Source organism: Dermacentor andersoni, chromosome 11 (genome assembly GCF_023375885.2).
Source record: "Dermacentor andersoni chromosome 11, qqDerAnde1_hic_scaffold, whole genome shotgun sequence".
Lineage (NCBI taxonomy): Eukaryota > Metazoa > Arthropoda > Arachnida > Ixodida > Ixodidae > Dermacentor > Dermacentor andersoni.
The window spans coordinates 114765939-114787118 of NC_092824.1; the positions used below are offsets into that span (position 1 = coordinate 114765939).

A 21180-nucleotide genomic window follows, 5' to 3' on the forward strand; every position below is an offset into this window, starting at 1 on the left:
GGAGCTTTAGAAAAATGAAGAGTCACTTCTAATTGATATTTCAGCCTACAATCCATTGGAGAAAAAGAAAGGTTTAGCATTACCTATCTGGAGATGGCATAGTGCAGAAATGCCTGTCATGATCAATTGAAGCAGCCGCCACCTACCCAAGTCACTGCTACTAATGCTCCACATTCACCAGAAATTTGCTGCCTCATCAGTTTGTCCTCCATCTCATTTATCAGACTTCCTATTTGTGCCAGCGTTAAAGCAATCTAATGGGTGAAATGTGATACTTGACAAACTTTTCATACCATTGTGATTGAAGTCACAGCAACAACAACAAAAAAGGCAATGCTGCAAATAAACTTAACTGGAACAATAGCTGAACAAATGGTTTTGTCAGGTAACGGTACCGTACGTAAGCCAGCACACAATTCTTGGATTTCAGCTCCATGGTCATTCAAGGAGCTAAAAGTTAACATCTAGAACCAGCACCGCCAAAGCCAGTGGTGTCTACTAATAGGAGTTTAATGAACTTATATTTCAAATTCATTGTGGTTTTGTACCATTTACGAGTGGCATTGTTTCAATTTCTTTTTTAAAGAAATTGTGTGTATACGCTTCAATGCATTGGTGCGTGTATTATATGTTTATGCATGTAATATTTTCTTTCTCTCTTTTCCTTGTTTTTTAGTTGATATGTATATGTACTTTTTTTGCCCTATTTGCGGAAACTGCGCCAGAAGAACTGCGGCATGTATCCCATCAAGGTGCTGCTCTAGCAGCTTTAAATGCCTCCTATCCTCGCACATTTTTCATATTTTTGTTAGTTTTATCTCTGTTTTGTATGAACATTATACCACTGTATAAGTCATATTTGTGTGAATGATAATGCCCATTAAAGTGAAACTGAAAGCATATGAAATCATGGGGCTGGTTGCTTTCGATTGCTATAAACAGCATCTTAATTTTCCTCAGAATTACTATATAACAAAGTTCTACTGTTTTACTGTACTGCAGATATTTGTTCAAGCTTATCGTCTGATGCTACATACATGAATAAAGCATGCATTTCAAGGCCCCAGGCATCACTTACAGTGGTGTCGTTGAAATGCTTCACGCAGACAGGCGCCCGCCTGGCATGCGAGGTGCTGAGCGCACCTGCACTGGTGTGCTTGCGCAGAGCCTGCAATTTCTCCTTGATGTCTCGCACTGACACTGGGTGCACCTGCTGCAGTCGTTCCAACTGGGTAGCCATGTCTCCTGGATGGCTCCTGTGCAAGACATAAAGGCCCCGTTCCATTTTGGTACTCCGATGACTCCTGGCAAGGTAAATGCAGCCTGGAATTTGTCCCCACCAAAGTCACAACTTCACTGTGAATTGAATTTATTCCCCTTTAGCAAGGCCTACAAGAACAGAGTAGCCATAAACATCTTCTGACATGAGCAGATTAACATTGTGGCTGCCCCTTTACATAGCAGCAACAGTGTACAAACACTCTTTGCACACATAACTGCTTTTACAGAGAATGAATTCACAGGAAGCATAAGTATATTGCAAGTACAAGGGAGTACAGCGGAGGTTAACATGTAGAACATAAGTGACAGAAAGTAATCTCACATTGTTTCTCTGCGAGACATCTACAGACTTGAAAAACTGTTCAGCAAAGCTGGGAGGGTGTAAATGATTGATTGTTTAGCGGAGCTATTATGAGGAGCAGCCAATGTGTTAATGTACTGCTGTTATTACTGTCAATGAAATAGTGGCTTTGACACTGTTTACTGCAAACGGCGAAGTCAAAACCATCATTTCATCTGGGCAGAATTTTTTTCATTTTGCAATTTTAAGATAGCGTTGATCCAATATTAAAAAAAAAAAAAGAAGAACAGTGCTGGCTGTAGGCTCACAGAAAGACAAAATGGTCCAGTGGTCATGTAATGAGCGCCGTAATTCAGAATGTTTATGCTCAAACAACCAGTGTAGCTGTGTGCTCTTCTACAGCACTAATTCCTTTTCAGTTTATAGCTGCAGTTCTATTTCACTATATGTCACTTCAATATGAGTGATCGCTAGAGACATGCTGTGTCTAATTACTGCAACATAGCATACTATGAGCAACACTGTCCCGATTCATACCTGTTTGTCGCAAAATATGACCCATCACTAAGATTCATTGGTACAGAGTCAAACCTCGGGGTACTCAATAAAATACCGAAAAAGGCTGATACCTATGTCTGAAAACTTGGCACATTTAAATTTAGGATTCAACTAGTAGGCTGTGTTGGTGAAAACAACAACAAAGCAGGCCTCTCTGAAAAATTAGCAATTTCAGTGATCAGTTATTTTCAAAGGGATCTGTGAAGGCATGCATGAAGACTGAACGGAGCAACTGTGACAGTGCCGTTTCTGAGCAGTAATTGGTCGGCAAAAAGAAAAAGGCAAATTGGTTACAAAGCACTGCTCACCTCAGTTGTCACATCACAGCAAACAGTCATTGTATTCGTGTGTAGGCTTTCGCCAACAATTCTTGGACGAAGCTCACTTATAAAGCCGAGGCGTCTACATTGTACAAAATTGCATTCCCGCTTTGGCATTGCTTAGTCTCTTGTCCTCTTTATCAGACACAATTAACATAAAGTGAAATCAGGCACACTCGAATTTGATGTGCCAGGGGTCAACTATATGCAGCACTAAGGCTGCCACGAACTGCCTACTTTCCAGGATATGGTAGCCAACGTTCAGTTTGGCTTCTTCTTCTTCTTCTTCTTCATCATCATCAACAACAACAACAACAACAACTTTGTATGTCCACCGCAAGATGAAGGCCTCTCCCAGCCATCTCCAATTAACCCTATCTTGCGCTGGCAGATCCCAATTTATGCCTGCGAATTCCCTAATGTCATCACACCACCTAATTCTCTGGTGTCCTCAATAGCACTTACCTTATGTTGGCACCCATTCTGTAATTTTAATACGCCACTGGTTATCTGCCCTAAGCATCACATGGCCTGCCCAGCTCTGTTTTCCCTCTTAATGTCAACTAGAATGTTGGCTATCCCCATTAACTCTCTAATCCACACTGATGTCTTCCAGTCTCTTAATATTACGGCTAATATTTTATGTTCCATTGCTTGTTCCGTGGTCCTTAACTTCTTCTCAAGCTTCTTTGTTAACTTCGGAGTTCCTGCCCCATATGTAAGTACCAGTAGAATTCAATAATTGTACACTCTTGTTTTCAGAGATAGTGATAAGCTGCTGGTCATTATTTGGTAATGCCTGCTGTATGGCTTAAGGTTTAACAAAACATAACAGTGATTCACTTTCTGAGGCATGCTAGAGGATGTTGACTGCACACCTTCTCGAATCAAAGAAGAAAATCGTCTTATACATCCGGAACTTCAAATGTGAAAGATATTTGCTGTATCGTCTGAATTAAATGGCATAGCTTGTACGGTCACATGAAGAGGGCAGCAGGCTTTTTGACGTGCTCAAGCTTTATAAGGTCGCAGCAATTTTACTCACGTAATTGTGCTTTAAATAAACTTTCTGCGATGCAAGGCGTCCAGGCAGCACTACGGTTCAGTTTACAATCTCACCTTTCTCCTTTATACAACAAGCAATAGAAGCACACGTGCTCACACTTTTACATTTTTTGGCACAACACAGTATGTGTTCCGTGGCCTTCAAGGGGCACACTCAAAATGACGTCAGGTGTTTTGTTGTGTGCAGGAAGTAGCAAGAGGCTGCCGACCTTTCCCAGCTAGCCAAAACAAGGCGGTCTCCTCCTTTCCAGACAGCCTGCTGTCCCACAGTGCCACAGCCTTAACTGAACAGGTCGTCAAACTTTTGAGACGACAACAAGGCACGACGCGACCTGAGAAGATGAGCCACCTCAAGGCAAGGGCAGTGCACTCGTAGTTCTGTGTAGTTGTAGTCCTTTAGGCCCATTTTCTGGCCAACACTTCGCATTGCTAAGTTAAGCAGTTGGTCTGAATGGCACGTGTAAGCTGCTTACATTGCACACTAATATGGTGCAACACTGGTACATCCCCCCAGGAACCAGAAATCTGTTTGCCGCATTTGTCCGAAACCTGACTTCACAGGCAATAACTCATAGGCCGTCGCACTTCTCTAGTTGTTCTGCAGCCACATGATGAACCTATAGCTGCCCATAGCTGCAGTGAAGAAATTAATAAACCTTTTGACTACTTAAGCGCAATGCCTGTAGAATGGTTTCTTCAACCCTGTCAAATGTCCAGCATACATGTCACGTTCCGACATCGGCTACCAGAAGAAAGGTTGTGCAAGAAGTCAGAAAAATAGAAAAGCTAAATGTCCACCTTCTCCTAACCAGAGATGCTGCACTCAACTGCACAGCACACCGCACAGAACTGAGAACGGAATAAACATTGGCGTGGAGTTTCCTGGCTCTGTCTACTCCATGCAGCTGTCAATGACCAGTCGGGAAAAATCTGCATCCCCTTCCTCCTGTCGTCTTGTGGTTTACCCTCTTCCATTGCTATTCTCCAACATCAGCTTGTACGAGATGTAGTGCGCAGTTACCTGCCAAATGAAAAACACTTTGTCTGTCTTTTAGGCCAGCTGGAGTAGTAGCTATAGATAAGCATGATAAAAAGGACTTGTTTACAGCTAAGACATCACGACCTTGTAATTTTGACGTATAAATAAATAAGGCACAATATATTTCGCTATTTTTTTCAACGAGTCACTTGTACCACGCGCAAGTGAACTAACTGAAGCTCTCGAAGTAGTCTCAGAAAATTTGCAAACTGCGATGAACACATGAGCTGCAGACATGATAGCTTCTGATTGTAATTCCAACATGCAAAATAATGTAATTCTGTTTCGATTAAGCTCAAGGACAAAGCCTTTGGAAGACAAATATTCGCATGTATGCTGAGAAATGTCCAAGTGTGATATCCTTGGCAACTCTGTGGTAGGATATACGAAAACTGGACGTTCAGTGCATGTTCTATTTGTCTCCGAAATTGTGCACAGACATTGGGACATGATTGGATGTTCTACGGACGAAGTGTTTTCACTGGGTTATTAGAAGAGAGATTCATGGCCAAAGTTCCATATTTGTATTTTCTCACCAAAACCTAAGCGCCAGTAAGTCAGTGTGACGTCATGAATTTCTAAGTATTTTCTCCTATTTGGACCATTGTGGCTCCGTAAATGTTCGTGGAACTTGCACTGCACATTTATCGGTAACAAATTAACCAGGTCTGAGCAGACGCCATTAAAACCCACATCATCACGGTGAGGCAGTGTGGGAACTTCAACATGGCAGTACCACCTTTCTTGCACCTTTTCTGCCTTCACATTTTTCACATTGCAGAAGGATACTTCACTAATATAGCACAACTTAATTTCTTTCTTTAGTGCTCCTTTAAGAATATCTGGCTGATGAGAGGTGCTGTTGACTTCAAAAACTGCAACTCAGCAAGGCAGACGTGACTCAAAAGTAAAATGTGGACTGCTTAGCATGCAATGCGATCTAAGGTTCAAAGGAACACCTCTGATCAGGCAGAAGTGTTATTAGTAATTAAGTCATAAACCAATATCATGAACACACACTGACATTTTAGGGTCTGTGCTGGTCGCCAATTTTGGGAATCTGTACAGATACTGAAACACTGATGTGCATTTTTGACATTGAACAATGACCCCTTTTGGTAATGGTACTTCGGGAGAATTGCCTGTCTTTAGGTTAGGCATGCAACAGTGGCTCATTTACAGTGAATGATGGCATGTCGATGAAAATGCTGTTAAAAAAGAAAATGACATTGGTTGCTAGGGTAGCCATTAGAAAGAGGATAACTTCAGGCCAAGCCTGACTCAACCTTGGAGCTCCGAGATGCAAGATTTAATTGTTGCATTGGTAGCTTTAAGTGTATCATTTTACTAGGTCTTACAGCAGAATCGCTCCGTGTAATGCCTTTAACCAAAGCCTCTTGGTTTAACTTAACTGTTGCTCTATGAAAAGAAAATGCACACTTGCCAATTCAAAATAAAACATACATTGATGTTTCGGTGCTCATAAAGGTGCCTTGATCAGGAAACGAAATGCACATAAGCAACAGTGATTATATATATATATCTATATTTTAATTGATATCCGAGAGAGGGCTGCTCGTTTTCTTTATGACATGCACAGTAGACTATATGTGCAATGATTGTTTTTTTTAGCAACAATAGAGGCTGTTTATTCATGGTAATACATGTCCATTGGTAATTTGCTAAAGTTATCACAAACCAAAAACCAACTGCCATGAGCAGGGAGCTGACGTATCATCCAGTTTGAATGGTCAGTTACGCTTTCACCCAGGACCTAGTATCGTCCTAGGAAAGCATGCAGATGTAAGTTCGAAGGACTAATGGTTTTATCTTCATGGTGAACTTCTTAACCCTTCTGTGTTTTCAACGACCCAGCTTGTCCACACAACTATTCTGGGCAAGTACAGCTCATCCATTATGGCCATACCTGCTTCTGAGGTATTCACATACGTAGGGCTCACCATATGTGCTTGATGCATTGATTGCGGACGTAAGCACCGTTCTGTGCTGATAAAGTTACTTGGAACTAATAATATAGGTTACGTGCAACAGAATTTTGGCCAACGTATGCAAAAATAGATGTTTTAGATGCCATAACTGGAAAATACACTGTCATTCAAGCTGGGTGTGATGCATGCTCCAACATGAGAGAGAAAAGCCATAGGCATGTGACACTGAAAATGTAGCGCAGGGTAGCTTTCAGAGCAGGTTGGGAGTGACAGCAGTACTGTGGCAAGAAATTTGGCGAAAGGTCTTCTCGTCAACAAAGCACAGACATTACGTGCAGACTGTGCATTTACAAGGGGCTCTTTTCGTATATCTTCAGTAAACAGCAATTCTGCTGCTTTGTGACCTTCTTAATGCTATTTCCATTAAAAATTCGAGAGTAAGAAAATTTTTTTTTTCTTTTTGGTATTAATCTTTGGTGGAGGGGTAACGTACGGAAGGGGTTGAAGAAAAACAAAAAAAGGTAAAGAATACATTACATCTGTTAGAGCTGCCAATACTGCAGATATACCACTTTGCTGGAAACACAGCTACCGCGGACTCAACTTTCTTGTTCGTGCACAAAGAAGTGACAATTAGGCAGTTTCTTTTATTGTGTGACAGAAGGTAAGTTCATCCATCATTGTGAAAAAAACATGAAACAGAAGTGTTGAGCAGAGCGAAAATTCCAGACGTGTGCTGCATTTCCTGCCACGACAAGCACGTCAGTGCTTGCCTATAGAAAGGACACAGTCTTTAGCACATTTCAAAACAAAACCAAGAGCAATCTAAGCAAACACAGTAATTATGAAAGGCATTTTGCTACCCAACAGTGAAACGTCAACACAGCAGATTAATAAACTCTGACCCATGTCTGTGAGACCTGACCTGACTGATTTGGCTTAAAGTCCAAGCAACAAAAGCAACACATGGTCTATGAGAGACACTATAGAAAAGGGTTACAGATTAATTTTGATGGGCATTAAACACATACCCAAGTCAAGTAGTTTCTTTGCATTTTTCCCTGAATGAAATGAGGCTGCAGTGGTTGGAAATAAAATCCACAAGCTTATGCTGCCTATGTTCCTGCTCCTACTTACTGTTAATACATTTGCGTAGAAGATAAGTCATAGCTTTACCAAAATCTTTCCATTTTAGAAAAGGGCTTCACTTATCATAATTATGTTGTACAAGCATAGTTTGCAAGGAGCTCTTAGCAGAATTAATATTTCAGACGAAACAGATGACTGGACGTATTTGCCAATCAATAGGTGACAAATGTGCTGTTCAGTATAATATCGAATGGCAGGCCCTCTACCAAATCTTGTCAGACTGTGACTTTCATCACGAGTACATTATTTACTTTCATGTTCTGTTTGTGGCATCGGGATGATGCTCTAAAAGAAAGGTATTGCCATACTTGCATTGTTTTGCTCTTTGCCCGTGACATCTTCCCCCTAAGTTGTCAATATTATCCCATCATCGCTTGTTGGAAGATGTGTCTACTGTATACGAAACTAATCGAATGCTGTCACTGATTCTGTAGAGGAAGAGTCCATTCTAAGCAGATTGCGCACGCATGGCAAATAGTGTTTTACATTCACAAATGTATGTGAGCCCCAGCTCTAGGATTCCTTTTAGAATGTATAGATCAGGTTTCGGTGATGCAACGACTGTGCTCACAGCTATCATTGTGTTCTGACTGTTGCCTGTATTTCAGAGCACCAGTTCGCTGAATAAAAAGTTAAATTCTTGACCTACACACTTCGAATTTATTTTCCTTTACCATCACTACAGTGTGACACAGTGATAGTGGTTCAGAAACGACTGGTAACAGCTATCTGTTGCAGTAAGTAATAGGTTAATTAAAATGGTCATACTGGTAAAGGCAAACATGCACAGTCCTTTAATTCTCTCACCATACCGAACCGCCTTTTCCAATGGCTCACGGCCATATATTCCACACATCCCACTCATCTGAGGGGCAAATAAAAGATATAAACACACACACAAAAGAAGCAAATAGGGATTGTGCTATTTTACAATGAGTGCCAACGAATGTGCCCATCTATGGTTTGTGTTTCGGTCTTGCGTCCTTTCTTGCTTTTCTCAGCAGCGTGGCATGCATCGGTGCAAGCTGCGCACATGTGCTCCTAAGCCAATAGTGCTGTTCCCCAACACGGCTGCATGCCTCGCAGACAGCCTGCCGCCAGGTGCGACGTGTCACAGCAACGGAAGTGTCATCCATCATGCACGCTGTGCGTTGCGTGCGCAGCAACTTGGCTTTCAAAATGGCTGCTGCTGCAGCTGCATGCATTTTCCCTCATGTGTGTGTGCGCGTGTGTGTATGTATGTACATGCGCTGACCATGGGCTCTCAATCGCTGCAGTTTTTAGAAGGCAAATGGAAAGGAGAAATGCTGGGCACTGTGAACAGCAGATGCCGGTGCTTATATGTGTAACTGTTGACCACTTTTGCTTGTTGTAAGCGGGTTTGGTTTGTCGAATCCTCCAGTCGCCTATTGAGGGTTATCAGTCTTCTTGGCAAACAACCTTTCTTTTGTTCAAAGAAATGGCAATTTGATGTACCTTCTCATCTTTATGGTATTTTCGTTTAACCAGAATTTGACACGTTTTGTACTGTCACAAAAGTTTATGTGACACTGGATTAAAAAATATTTTTGCAATTTGTTTTTGCGAATCTTAGGTACATAGCTTCAAATTCAAGCTTTCTGTCTGTTATAGTTTTTGCACCCTTTCAATTGATCCATATTAGAATTTTCATGCCTTATAAAGAGCAGAAATTCACATTTGTCATGGAACTTGTGTCCTGTAAATATTTATGGATAACTGTTCACACAATTAGGTGTCCAATCACGATCAATGCTTGCTTCAAGGTAGTGCTGTAATCAGTGATGTTGCTGAATAATCATAAGATATATTTTTTTTAGTGTTTCATGAACTTATCCATTTAAGATGTGCATTGAGATAGACTGTACTAAAGATATTGTGCCCTGCATAACCAAAAACAACTAGCTCAGCCGCAGCAACATGGGTGAGCATGGGCAGCAGTCATTGAACAGAGACATTGCTTACACGTGGCCAGTATTTAAAGGCTGCCAAGGAACATGTGCAGGACTATCGCCCTGTCTGATATGGTGGGCCCATCGAATGTACGAAGCTGTGATCGCGGTGGCTTCTTGTGAGTGCTTCAATGCGATAACAGCTGTCATTCATGGCTCACAGCTACAAGGCCTGAAAGGCACTTGACAATATGTACTGTCACATTGTAGTGATGCCGAAGCAGCAAACACCGGCAAAAACTCTACACTGGGGGAACTTAAATACAGGCAAAACTCAAAACAATACGATAGTGGTGAGCACAGTCATCGGATGTCAATATCTCAACTCAACATGGTCACTGGAAAAAGGCAAAATAATGTATTGATGCGAAAGGGGCAAATGGTTCATTGAGTGAAAAAGCCAGCGTCCTGCATCTGTAGCAGCACCTAAATTCCCACAGGCTGCCATGCCACAGCACGAGCACGCCTTGAGGGAGCAAAGTGGACGAAAGGGCACACCTGCTGCAGCATTAGCTTGCCAGGGGTTACGTGAGGGGAGAGGGCATCGCCGTGACGGTACGTCATGCACCCTCACTCTCAGAAGCCTGCGTTATTGGCACATATCTTGCCCGTGCAAGCTCTAGCCCACATTCTCGCTGCGCCTAGGTAAGGTCAAAACAAATTGTGCCTAGCATCTCAATGCACTTGCTTGCCCGCAAGAAGGACTGTTCAGCGGTACACAGTTGATTATTAATGCTTTTGCATTCATAACTCGTAAGTGCTTAGGTGTCCTTGGATTTTTGTTACAATACTATATAAATTTATTTTTTCTTCCTTTTAAATGGCTTGGCTCGAACAGGCCCTTTGCTGAAATAGTTTTAGCCTTGTCTTCTACAAGGCCACGCCGCCCACTTGGGCTTTATTTGAAGCAGCTGCACCAGCGTGTCAGGCCCGTTTAATCTCATCACACTTCTGCAGAGTATACTGTTTCTTCTCTAACGTTTAATCTTTCTTCAAATTACGGGTCACACCACAGAGGCTTACATCATATGCGTATACATCCAGCAACAATCACCACTGGTGGCCAATTTACAGATTAAAAAACGTAAACTAAAATAAAGTAGCACTTTCACATTTTTCTTAAGGATATGTTTTTGTCTGTGCAAAATATTGTGCAAAATAGTGTACACTGAAGAAGCATGAACATATTGATGCATTTATGTATCTCTTCTCCGGGGTCTTATTTTCAGTGCTGTTTAATTTTCTATTTTCTTTGCCTTTTGTCATTGGCATACATGGTAAGAGTGGCTTCTTTGCTATTGTACAAATAATTTATTTTTTCTTAGTGTCCCTCTAGAGCGCGGTATACTAATAGTGTGAAATAAGTAAGTAAATAAATAAATAATGTGCGTGTTAGCCACCACCACCCTCCCCTTCAGGTGATTGAAACTCCGCTTTTCAGTATACGGTCTATGATTACAGACCAGGTCAGTATTTTGTAATGCTCCGTTTCATTTTTAATCATTTTCGCCCCTCCGTCACTGGCTTTGATGCGCCTCGGACGCCGCCGCTATCGCTGACATCGGCACAAGGGCCCTGGCGTTTCCTTTCTGAGGCGTAAACGTCTGGCAACATCAACCAATCAATCAACTTGTATGCATTTTCCATTAGTTTCGATGGCTCCATGCCGTACCACGGCCGTGGCCGTACAAACCTGCGTCAAGTGAAGTAGCTAGCGCTTAACAACAAAAAATGTACAGAGGCAATCGGTGGCGACACCTAGCAGGACGCGGTGAAGCGGCCGCAAAGATTTTCGGCCTAAAATAGAGGCCAATAATTTCTTCTAAGTAAGAAAGGAAGAAAATGAAAAGAAAGTACAGGAAAGCGTACCAACAAGTACCACTTTTCCGTAGTCCCAGGAGCGACGCAGAAAGTGTATAAACAAACTACACATCATGTCGCTCAGCGAAAATTGCACTCGGATGTGTTCACGCAAAAGCGTACAAGACCACCATAAGGTTTCCAATTCGCATATAACACTACCTACGCAGGCATGATCATCGCGCCTTCTTCGGCGCATCCCACACATCCATTCCAAGCACGCTCGGTCGCGGCGATTTGAACTGACTAACAGAGAAAAAAGAGAAAGGTTGTAGCTGACCTGCTTGCGATGCTGTGAAGTTTGAACTTGCACTTCCTGCAGCTGAGCCCGTTGGACCACATATCGCGTCACCGCACCAGACACTCTCGGCGCCGCGTACACGTCTTCCCAGAGCAGCCGGACTCGCGCCGATAAGGGAGGAACCGCCTTGCGCGCCGAACGTCGTCGAACTCCGTCCGCGCCGAACACCGCAACAAAGACTGTCGCCGGAACGGCGGCAACAGAAAACTCCGCCGGCGTAGCCGACGGGCAAGGGTGCGTGTTTCGAAGCGAGTGCGAGGGGAGCGGGCCTCGTGGTCTACACGTACTAACGTTACATGCAGAAACCGGCGACAGCTAGAGCGTCCGTGGACGACAACACCGTCAACACAGCAGACAACGAGCGCACAATATTTCGTTCGCGAGAGAGAGAGAGAGGCAAGAAAAAAACGCGACAACAACCTTCAGAAAAACACTCCTCGTTTGACCTCCCTTCCCCAATGTGCGCTTGCTAAAAACCGTACAGCATATCCCGGAGTTGCAATCGAAATCGGCCAATCAAGGCATCGCAAAACCACGGGTGTTCCCTCGCTGCAGTGTGAACGCCTGTTCTCCCTAGGCAGTAGATCCATTGCTCCGCGGTAGAGCGTTGTAGACGCGAGATGTGAAAGCGGACGACACCGAGGCGCAGTTTCAACTAGACGCGACCAACACAAACTTGTACGACGCAAACACTGACGTAACGAGAGACTCGACCGTTACAAACATCACCTGACGAGAAGGCCGGCCAACGACATGCGACACAATGCTTCCAGCCTGCGCAGTAACCGCCTCCTCTGGGCTTCAGCACGTGCCTCCCAGGCTAACGCGACGATGCACCGTTTTAGTGGCTCACGAGCTGCTCGGCCACGGTGCTGCTTCCGTCGCCCTCGGGGACCTCCTGCTGAGGAAGGCCCGCCAGGCGCTCGTCTTCGGAAGCGTTCTGCCTCTTTCGGTTAAAGAAGAGGGAGAGCGCGGACAAAAAGCGGAGAGGGCGGGGACGACGCAGGAACCGTACCTTGACCGTGCCACGGCCCCGTCGTCTCTAGCGCGGCTAGGTCCCGCAAAGAAAGCACAAAACAAGGAAAAAGAGTTCGCACAAAGACGACAGCGGGCACGGCAAGCAGCCAGATGAGCAGTTGAACAGTAGAGGAGGACGCAAAGGTGAAGCGAACGAAAAAAAGGAAAAGGCTGGAAAAGGAAGAACGGTAGTGGACGTTTCGGAGAGGAGGAAGGGTGAGGTCACAAGCCACCTGCTTTGCGATCGAGAACCGAAGGGCCGCCCGGGACTTCGGGAAAAACAAGGACGCTCGCATGTGGGGTGGAGGGGAAAGTGTGCGGGGGGGGGGGGGGGGGGGGCTCCTTTTTTTCTTCTCGGAACCATAAAACTTGGCCCCCCCGCGGCTTTGCTGGATGCTCTTGCTCGGGTCCGTGAGCCCACTTGGAGGCTTGGGCGGTGGACACGAAAACAGGGATGACTCATCGATGCCCCTTCCGGAGAGGAGGATGTGCGGTGCTTTGACGCGAAACCAAGCGCGCACTGCACAAGGCGTCTTTGTTGCGGCGTCGTGGCGCAGTGCAAAGAGAAGCCCGGCGGCTTAGCATGGCAACCGTGAACGAGGCAGCCCGACGCCAAAGGAAGAAGAAGCTCACATACAAAAGGGAGGGAGGGGGAGGACGGGTCAAGACGCATTCACAAGTCTTCTAAAGGTACCCCCGTGCGCAAAAGTGATAACCTTACATCTGTCTTCGAGCTCTACTCTTTTACGTTGCGTAGCAGTGATAGCGGTATAGTTTCAAGAGTATAACCTACTGGCAACATTACACAGGAAATAATGAGCTGAAGTGAAACCAGGGCAAGGCAATACAGTAAAGGAACTACAGAGACGACAAGGCACATGCATGATATTGCCGTCGGAGTAAAAGAAGGCATTTTTTCTGGCTATCTAATCCACATCGGCGTTCGAGCGCGTAAACAAACAGCGTTACATTACGATGGAAACCGGCGCTCAGTCCTGAAGCGTAGACTGAACTACTTATTAAGGCGAAATGCCTTAGGTGTCTATGTTGGCGGTTAACCTTGGCGAAACTGCGGCGTGACGAAAAACGGCCGACGCCGCAAAGAGTAAGAACAAGTAAAAAAAAATGTTCCGATAGACCTCCCATTTCTCAGGGAGGTTCCTGTGAACAAAGTGAATTTGTGGCATCGAAAAGAAAATTTCGTACATTTCGGTCAGCGCGGGAATCGAAACCGGGCCTTCGGGGTGCGAGAGGAGCAAGCTTCCCTGAAGCCACGGCTGCCCCACGATGTGGAACAAGTTCTCTAGGGACTCCATGCTAGATTGCCCGGATGCTCATTATAAGACGCGTCAAGGCATCTTGTAATGTTACAGCACAAAAACTATGCTTTTTTTCCCCTTGTAGATTACAGAAATTCTGTGAGCTGACATACCATCTTACTCGTATATGTAGTGGATACAGCACTGCGCGCATTTGGTCAAGGGTTAGTTAATTGACACGCCTTCTAGCACAGCGGGGGGGGGGGGGGGGGGGGGGAGGAACCGGAACTCGAAGCGCATGCAGACACGGGCCATGCACGCGACTACGCCGAAGCGTGTTGACAAGCGTCGACGACAAAGGCGGCGGTACCTACAGAGCGTTGGCGAATCCCCTGCTTGCCGAGAGGGCTACGTCGTCAGCTACGTCACAATCCCGCATCCCCTACGCGGGCGGCAGGGCCGACAGATGGCGACTGGGTTCGATATTGAGTGGCGGTGGGCACATTTCCAGGGCGGACACTGAGTGCTGTCATGGAGCGAGCAAAAGAAAAGCTCACGGAAAATGCCCACGTACGCAACCTTGTGGTAGTAGCAGGTGGGCTAAATGACGTCCTAAACAGGAAAGGGCCAGGACTAGCCCAGCGCTTGGCGAAGGGGGTGGACGACTTGCGCGAGCTATCCCCTCAAGTGCAGATCGTGGTGTGCACGGTGCCGGAGGTGCCTGTGCGTGACAGTCACGTACAAAGAGCCGTAATGGCTGCCAATGAGGAAATATGGAAAATGAGCCGAGAGAAGGGCTTCGAGGTTGTCGAAGTAAACAGGGAAGTGAGAAGGTGTGGTGGTATTCAACGAGATGGGATCCACTTCAATTACAGGCTAGCACGAGAAGTGGGCTGGCGACTTGGGGGTCGCGCTGTTGCTTTTTTAGGGGGCCTGCGGGCGCTCAGGAGGTCAGAGTAGGTAGTAATGAAGAAGGTCCCTTAGGGGAACATCAGCAGAGCATCGCCGTCGATAACAGAAAAAGGAGGAAAGCAAGAAAAAGAGCTCGCCATGCAATAGGCTACATAAACATGCAGGGCGGCAGAAGAAAGGAAAAGTGGGCAGAGATTGAGGAGCAGTTACATAGAGAACAAATAGGGGTGTATGCGGTTACAGAAACGCACCTTAGAGACTCAGAAGAGCCGCCAGTTATTGAGAATTATGTATGGGAAGGGTGCAACAGAACTAAGTCGGAAAGAAAGGGAGGGGGAGTCGGAATGCTCATCCATCAGGGAGCCAAATGGAAAAGAGTAAATTCACAATGTCAAGAGCATCTTTGGTTATCAGGTACAATGAGTGGGAAAGAAACTTGGCTGGGAGTTACGTATTTGTGGACCGGAAAAAATTGCACAGAGAAGAATAAAGAGTTAGTGGAATGCATAAGCGCTGATATTAAGGGTTTCGGGAATGGTGCTGAGATTATCCTATTAGGTGACATGAATGCCCACATACAGGATTTAGATGGCTATACCGACAATAACGGGAAGTCAATGCTAGACCTTTGCGAGCAACATAACCTCGTGATCGTGAATACAGAGCCTAAGTGTGAAGGAGAGATCACGTGGGAAGTGGGAAACCGGCAATCGACCATTGATTACTGTCTGATGACAGAAGGAATTCATGATAAGTTGAGAGAAATGGTCATCGATGAGGAAGGGTTTAGCAGCATAGGGAGTGACCATAAACGCATCATTTTGAAAATGGGATATGTAGTTGGGAAAGAGAGCAAGGAAAGCACAATGGCCAGTCCAAATTTGAACGCTGAACAAATAGCAAATATAGTCACTAGAGTTGAAGAAGAACTTGGCAAGTGGCCATGTAAGGAGTGGGAATATGGTGAGCTTCTAAGTGTAATAACGACAGAAATACGTAAAGAGAAACAACATGTTCGTTGGAAAGGAAAAAAGAAACCGAAAAGCTGGTGGAACAAGGAGATACGAGAAGCGATCGCCGAACGACAGAAAGCATCTCGAGAGCACAGGCAGGCAAAGAAGGCGCAGTTGCCACAGGATGAAGTAACCAGTAAATGGGAAATATACCGGGAGAAAAAGTCTATGGTTCAAATACTGGTGCAAGCAAAATTAAAAGGTGAAAGTGAACGTTGGTTGTCAGAAATACGTGAGAAAAAGAAGGCCGCACCTAGAATATTTTGGAATCACATAAAATTATTAGGCAGGAAGTCAGCAACAATACAACAACATATCCTAGACGAAGATGAAAACAGACTGGAAGGAGAAGCGGCAATAAATTACATCCGAAACGCAACAGCCGAATCCTTCCAAGGCAATGACGAGGTTGTACTTGAGGAAAAAAATAGCATGAAAGAGACCCAAGTGGAAAAGGAGCTGGTGCTGACAAACTTAAACTGGAAAAAAGCGGAAGAGAAAATTCCTAAGCGCACAGCCACAGGGCTAGACGAGGTTCCTGTTAGGCTGATAAATGAACTGGGACCAAAAAGTAAGGAAGCTCTGGTGAAAGCAGTGGAAAAAATTTTAAGAGATAGACGAATACCAGACAGTTGGCGACAAAGTAGAATGAATTTAATTTATAAAGGTAAGGGGGAGAAAGACAGAATTCACTCGTATAGACCGTTGACCATTACATCGGTAATATACAGGTTAGCAATGCAGGCAATCAAATTAAAGCTTCAAGCATGGGCAGAGAATAATGGCATTTTGGGAGAGCTTCAGAATGGCTTTAGAATAGGTAGGCGTTTGGATGATAACTTGTTTGTTCTTACTCAGTGTATCGAAATATCAAAAGCAGAAAGCAGACCGTTGTATGTGGCCTTTTTGGACATTACAGGAGCATACGACAACGTAGACCGCAACATATTGTGGCATATTCTGGAAGGGGAAGGCTTAGGTAACGATTGTCTACAGCTTTTGAGAGAGATTTACTTAGAAAATACCGTTTGCGTTGAATGGGAAGGGATGAGAAGCGCGGAGAAAGTTCAAATCAACAAGGGACTGAGGCAGGGGTGCCCTTTATCCCCGCTGCTGTTTATGATGTACATGGTGAGGATGGAGAGGGCGCTAGAAGGAAGTAATATCGGGTTTAATCTCTCATACAAACAGGCAGGTACAGTAATAGAGCAGCAACTCCCAGGTTTATTTTATGCGGACGACATTGTGTTGCTCGCTAACAAGCAAAGTGATTTGCAACGTCTGGCTAATATCTGTGGACAGGAAGGCAACAATTTAGGTTTGAAATTTAGTGTTAGAAAATCAGGTGTTATGGTATTCAATGAAAACAGTGAACAGACAGTGGAGATACAGGGCCAAGAAATACCTCGGGTAACAGAATATAAATACCTTGGTATATGGATAAACGAAGGCAATGGATATATGGAAGCACAGGAAAAAATCATAACAGTCAAGGGGAAGAGAAATGCAGCCATAATGAAGCACAGAGCGCTATGGGGATACAATAGGTACGAGGTCCTACGAGGTATGTGGAAAGGGGTAATGGTTCCAGGACTTACTTTTGGAAATGCGCTTGTTTGCTTTAAATCAGGGGTACAATCAGGGCTCGACGGGAACCAAAGGTCTGTGGGTCGCCTCGCATTGGGCGCTCACGGGAAGACTACAAATGAAGCTGTGCAGGGGGATATGGGCTGGACTAGTTTTGAAGTGAGGGAAGCTCGCAGTAAAATTGAGTATTAAGAACGGCTGAGGAATATGGAAGAAAGTAAATGGGCTGGGAGAGTGTTCAGGTATCTGTACAGGCAAAACATTGATTCACAGTGGAGGAAAAGAACTAGGAAGCTTACCAGCAAGTATGCGGCCTGTGGGGTGGGCAACACAGCAACAAAGAAGGTCAAGCGGAAAGTTAGAGAGGCTGAATTAATCTCATGGGTGGCGGCAATGGAAAAGAAACCTGCCATGAGTAACTACTTAAGAGGAAAAAACGAAATCAGGAAAGAAACCATTTATGATAACTCAAAGGGAAGCTCATTACTTTTCGAAGCGAGATCGGGATGCCTTAGAACACGCACCTATAAAGCGAGATATAAGAAGGAAGAAGAAGCATGTGCTTGCTGCGGTAAAGCTAGGGAAACGACGGAGCATATTTTATTAGAATGTGAAGACGTCTACCCAGCGGTCGATTTAGGCACCACTGGCCTCCTTGAAGCCCTTGGGTTCAGCGGGAGCAGTGGTAAAGCAAACAGGTCCGCGATAGACATTAGTAAGAGGCGATTGGAGGATTGGTGGAAGAAAAGTAGGGAAACGACAAAAGACGGAGACGTACAAAAACACAGTTCGCAATAGGGGATCAGAAAATTTGGACGTGTTAGTTCATAGTGTTTTTTTCTTTTCTTTTTTCATTGGTTAACCTAGGTAGGATATCAGGCAGCATAGTAGCAAGAGCTTGGTGGCGCAACCCACCGCCCCGTTCCAAAGGGGACGCTCATAACATCCATCCGAGCGCGCTTGCTCTAACGCGTGTGCGAGGGTAAAAGGAACTCGTCCGCAGGACAGAAGAAATGTGGCTATGGAAATGGAGCCGTCTGCGGAGAGTTCATTGCTGTAATCAAAGCACGAGGATTTCGCCAGACAAGTCGAAGAAAACTCGGCTCAACCTGCCACCTACACTTATGGCGGCAGGCTGCAGTGGTGATCTTTGCCGTAACGAAACTTCAGTTTCTTTCTGTTATCGCGCAATAAGCAAACTAACGAAACCTCAACCACACCGCCATTTTGGAGAGAGAGAGAAACAGACAGAGAGAAAGAAAAAAGAAAGATTGCGGGGCGAATCACTTCCGGTGGGCGTCATTAAAAGGGCTTGGCTATATGAAATCTTAAGTACAGCTTTGGTAAGCTTTGAAGGCAGTGTTAAACGGAGTCCACGTGGATAGGTTGGGAGAAGTACGCCTCCAGCTACGGCATTTTACTCGTAGGGAAAATATGCACCAGCTTCGCAATACTCCGCTAAATGTATCTACGTCCAAAATACGTCTATTTGATTTTATCGGTTATCGGCTGCGATATGTGCCTCCACTAAAGGGTCGGCTATATACCAAAGCATTAACAAAATGAAAAGAATGAAATAGGGAAAGTAAAACAACAAGAAAGTTACTGCGTACGTATGACTTTATGACGCTCGCACGTGCTTCGTGAATAAAGATTGTTCCGCACACCTGCAGCTCAAAGGTTGAGAGAGCCGAGAAAAATACAAGAAGGAACGGTTCATGAAAGCGCAGGTACGCACGCACCAGAACGGCCCGGTAGTCATCCTCGCGGGAATGGAATTCAAAGGAACAGAAGAAAAAATATATACAGCTTGAAATCGGTGCCGATCAAGGGTTTACCAAACGTCAGCAAAGGCTCTGAACTGCAATCTGTTTCAGAGAGCCGGGCACAAGCTAAATATAGATATGCTAATAGTGCTGAATAGAACAAAACTTGCGCAGTTCTTTCATCAATCCATACATGGTGAGGTACAACCTAAAGGAAATAATCCTATAATACCTGTAATCCTGACATATATCACTGTCTATATAAGCTCATGCTAACACTAACATTTCTATCCGATATAGGTTGAATATGAGTCCATTACAACTTGTTTCAATGTTGAGCGTTATGAGTAATAGGCGAAGAAAGTATTAGTGTTATTAAATTACTTTCGAAGGGTAAATAATTATAATTAAAAAAGATAAATGAGGCGCTTCTCAGGATCCTTTTAATAAAGTTCTTCGTATCCGTATATGAGGCAGCAAAGGTAACGCCCCTATATATATATATATATATATATATATATATATATATATATATATACACACTTCTTTTGAACACACAGGTCGCGGGTGCGAATCCCCGCCGCGGTGGCCGCATTCCGACGGCAACAGAACACGTAAACGCTTCGTGCACGCAAAAAAAAATAAAAAAAAAAATTAAACCCGATTTTGTCAAGGTTAAATTGCTAACCTATAATTACGGCTGCCCTTGCAGCTCACTCAAAGATGCTCTGGGTCTTAAACGCCAATTAATAAATTATGCCTCTGGTGGTGGTGCCGAAATAGATGGTGCCGCAATGCACGAAAAAGCACGTTTTCTTGCAAGAGGATCGTGACCTTTTGGCCGCGCGAAGCGAGCGACGTCAACCGTTCTTCTTTTTCCTCTTCATTTGTTTCGCTCTGCATAAACACTCCGTGATAAAGAACTCCGAGAGAGCTCCTCGGACAAATTGTTAATAACTATTACACAAAAAAAAAAAAAGAGTCCCAAAGGTACACGCTTTAGAGGAACCCTCTAGGGCTTGTTCGCGCGACGGAAAATTCTTTGACGTCACTGGTATTCGCCATTTCGTCACAGACACGCCATTCGCGCCGTCACGACCTGTCGGAAAGATACATTCCACCCGCGTTTCCCGAACAGCGGTTCACAGGTGGAGAAAAAAAAGAAAAGGATAAAATTAAACTATACCCTCGGACGACAGCTGTCAAGCGCTTATTCTGTTTTATTTAGCTTTTTTAATTTTGTGTTTCTCGCGGAAGCTATTCGATGCGTTCTTACTGTATGTATATATATATAATTTCCAACGCGGAAGCTATCTGCTGCAAGCAATCTAACTGCGGACAAAGCGAATCGTTCTACACCGTCACTCTGTCGGGCTGCCGTGCATGTGGAATGCGCTTCTCATCAAGGGAACATACGCGACACGTGGCGGATTTCTACGAACAATAGCTGTAGTCACCGTTTATAGATCCTTTTCGTGGTAAAAAAGCTTTATAAACGGTGGTTGTAGTAGCTAAATCAGCGAGCTCCATATGGAGACGACTTGTAATCAGGGCCCTCGGAGAGCCGCTGTCCAACGTGGAAGCTTAATTTTTTTTTTCTTTTTTTCTGTGCGCACAGGCCCAAAGTGAGCACAGGGCAACTCGTATACAGAACTGCGTTTCGGCTATCCAGCCCCAAGACCTCGAATAATGTGGAATATCCGCACGAGGCTGTAACGCAGCTTTCGACGTGCGGCGTATAGCTGGCTCAGAAAGTGTGCCTACGCAGTTTCTGGTGTTGCCGTACACCAGGCACACAAGACCACATTGCATGCAAATTGGCAGTGTGTTCAC

General features: G+C 44.7%; 1 protein-coding gene across 1 annotated transcript in view; it reads right to left on the reverse strand.

Annotated features, from left to right (window-relative positions):
* Positions 1 to 21180, reverse strand: part of LOC126539538 (mitogen-activated protein kinase kinase kinase 1-like) — a 108832-nt gene that overhangs the window by 36549 nt on the left and 51103 nt on the right. Inside the window, exon 2 of the mRNA XM_050186415.2 lies at positions 1079 to 1256. Coding sequence (XP_050042372.1) covers positions 1079 to 1240 — 162 coding nt within the window. The 5' untranslated portion in view covers positions 1241 to 1256. The remainder of the gene's footprint in view (positions 1 to 1078; positions 1257 to 21180) is intronic.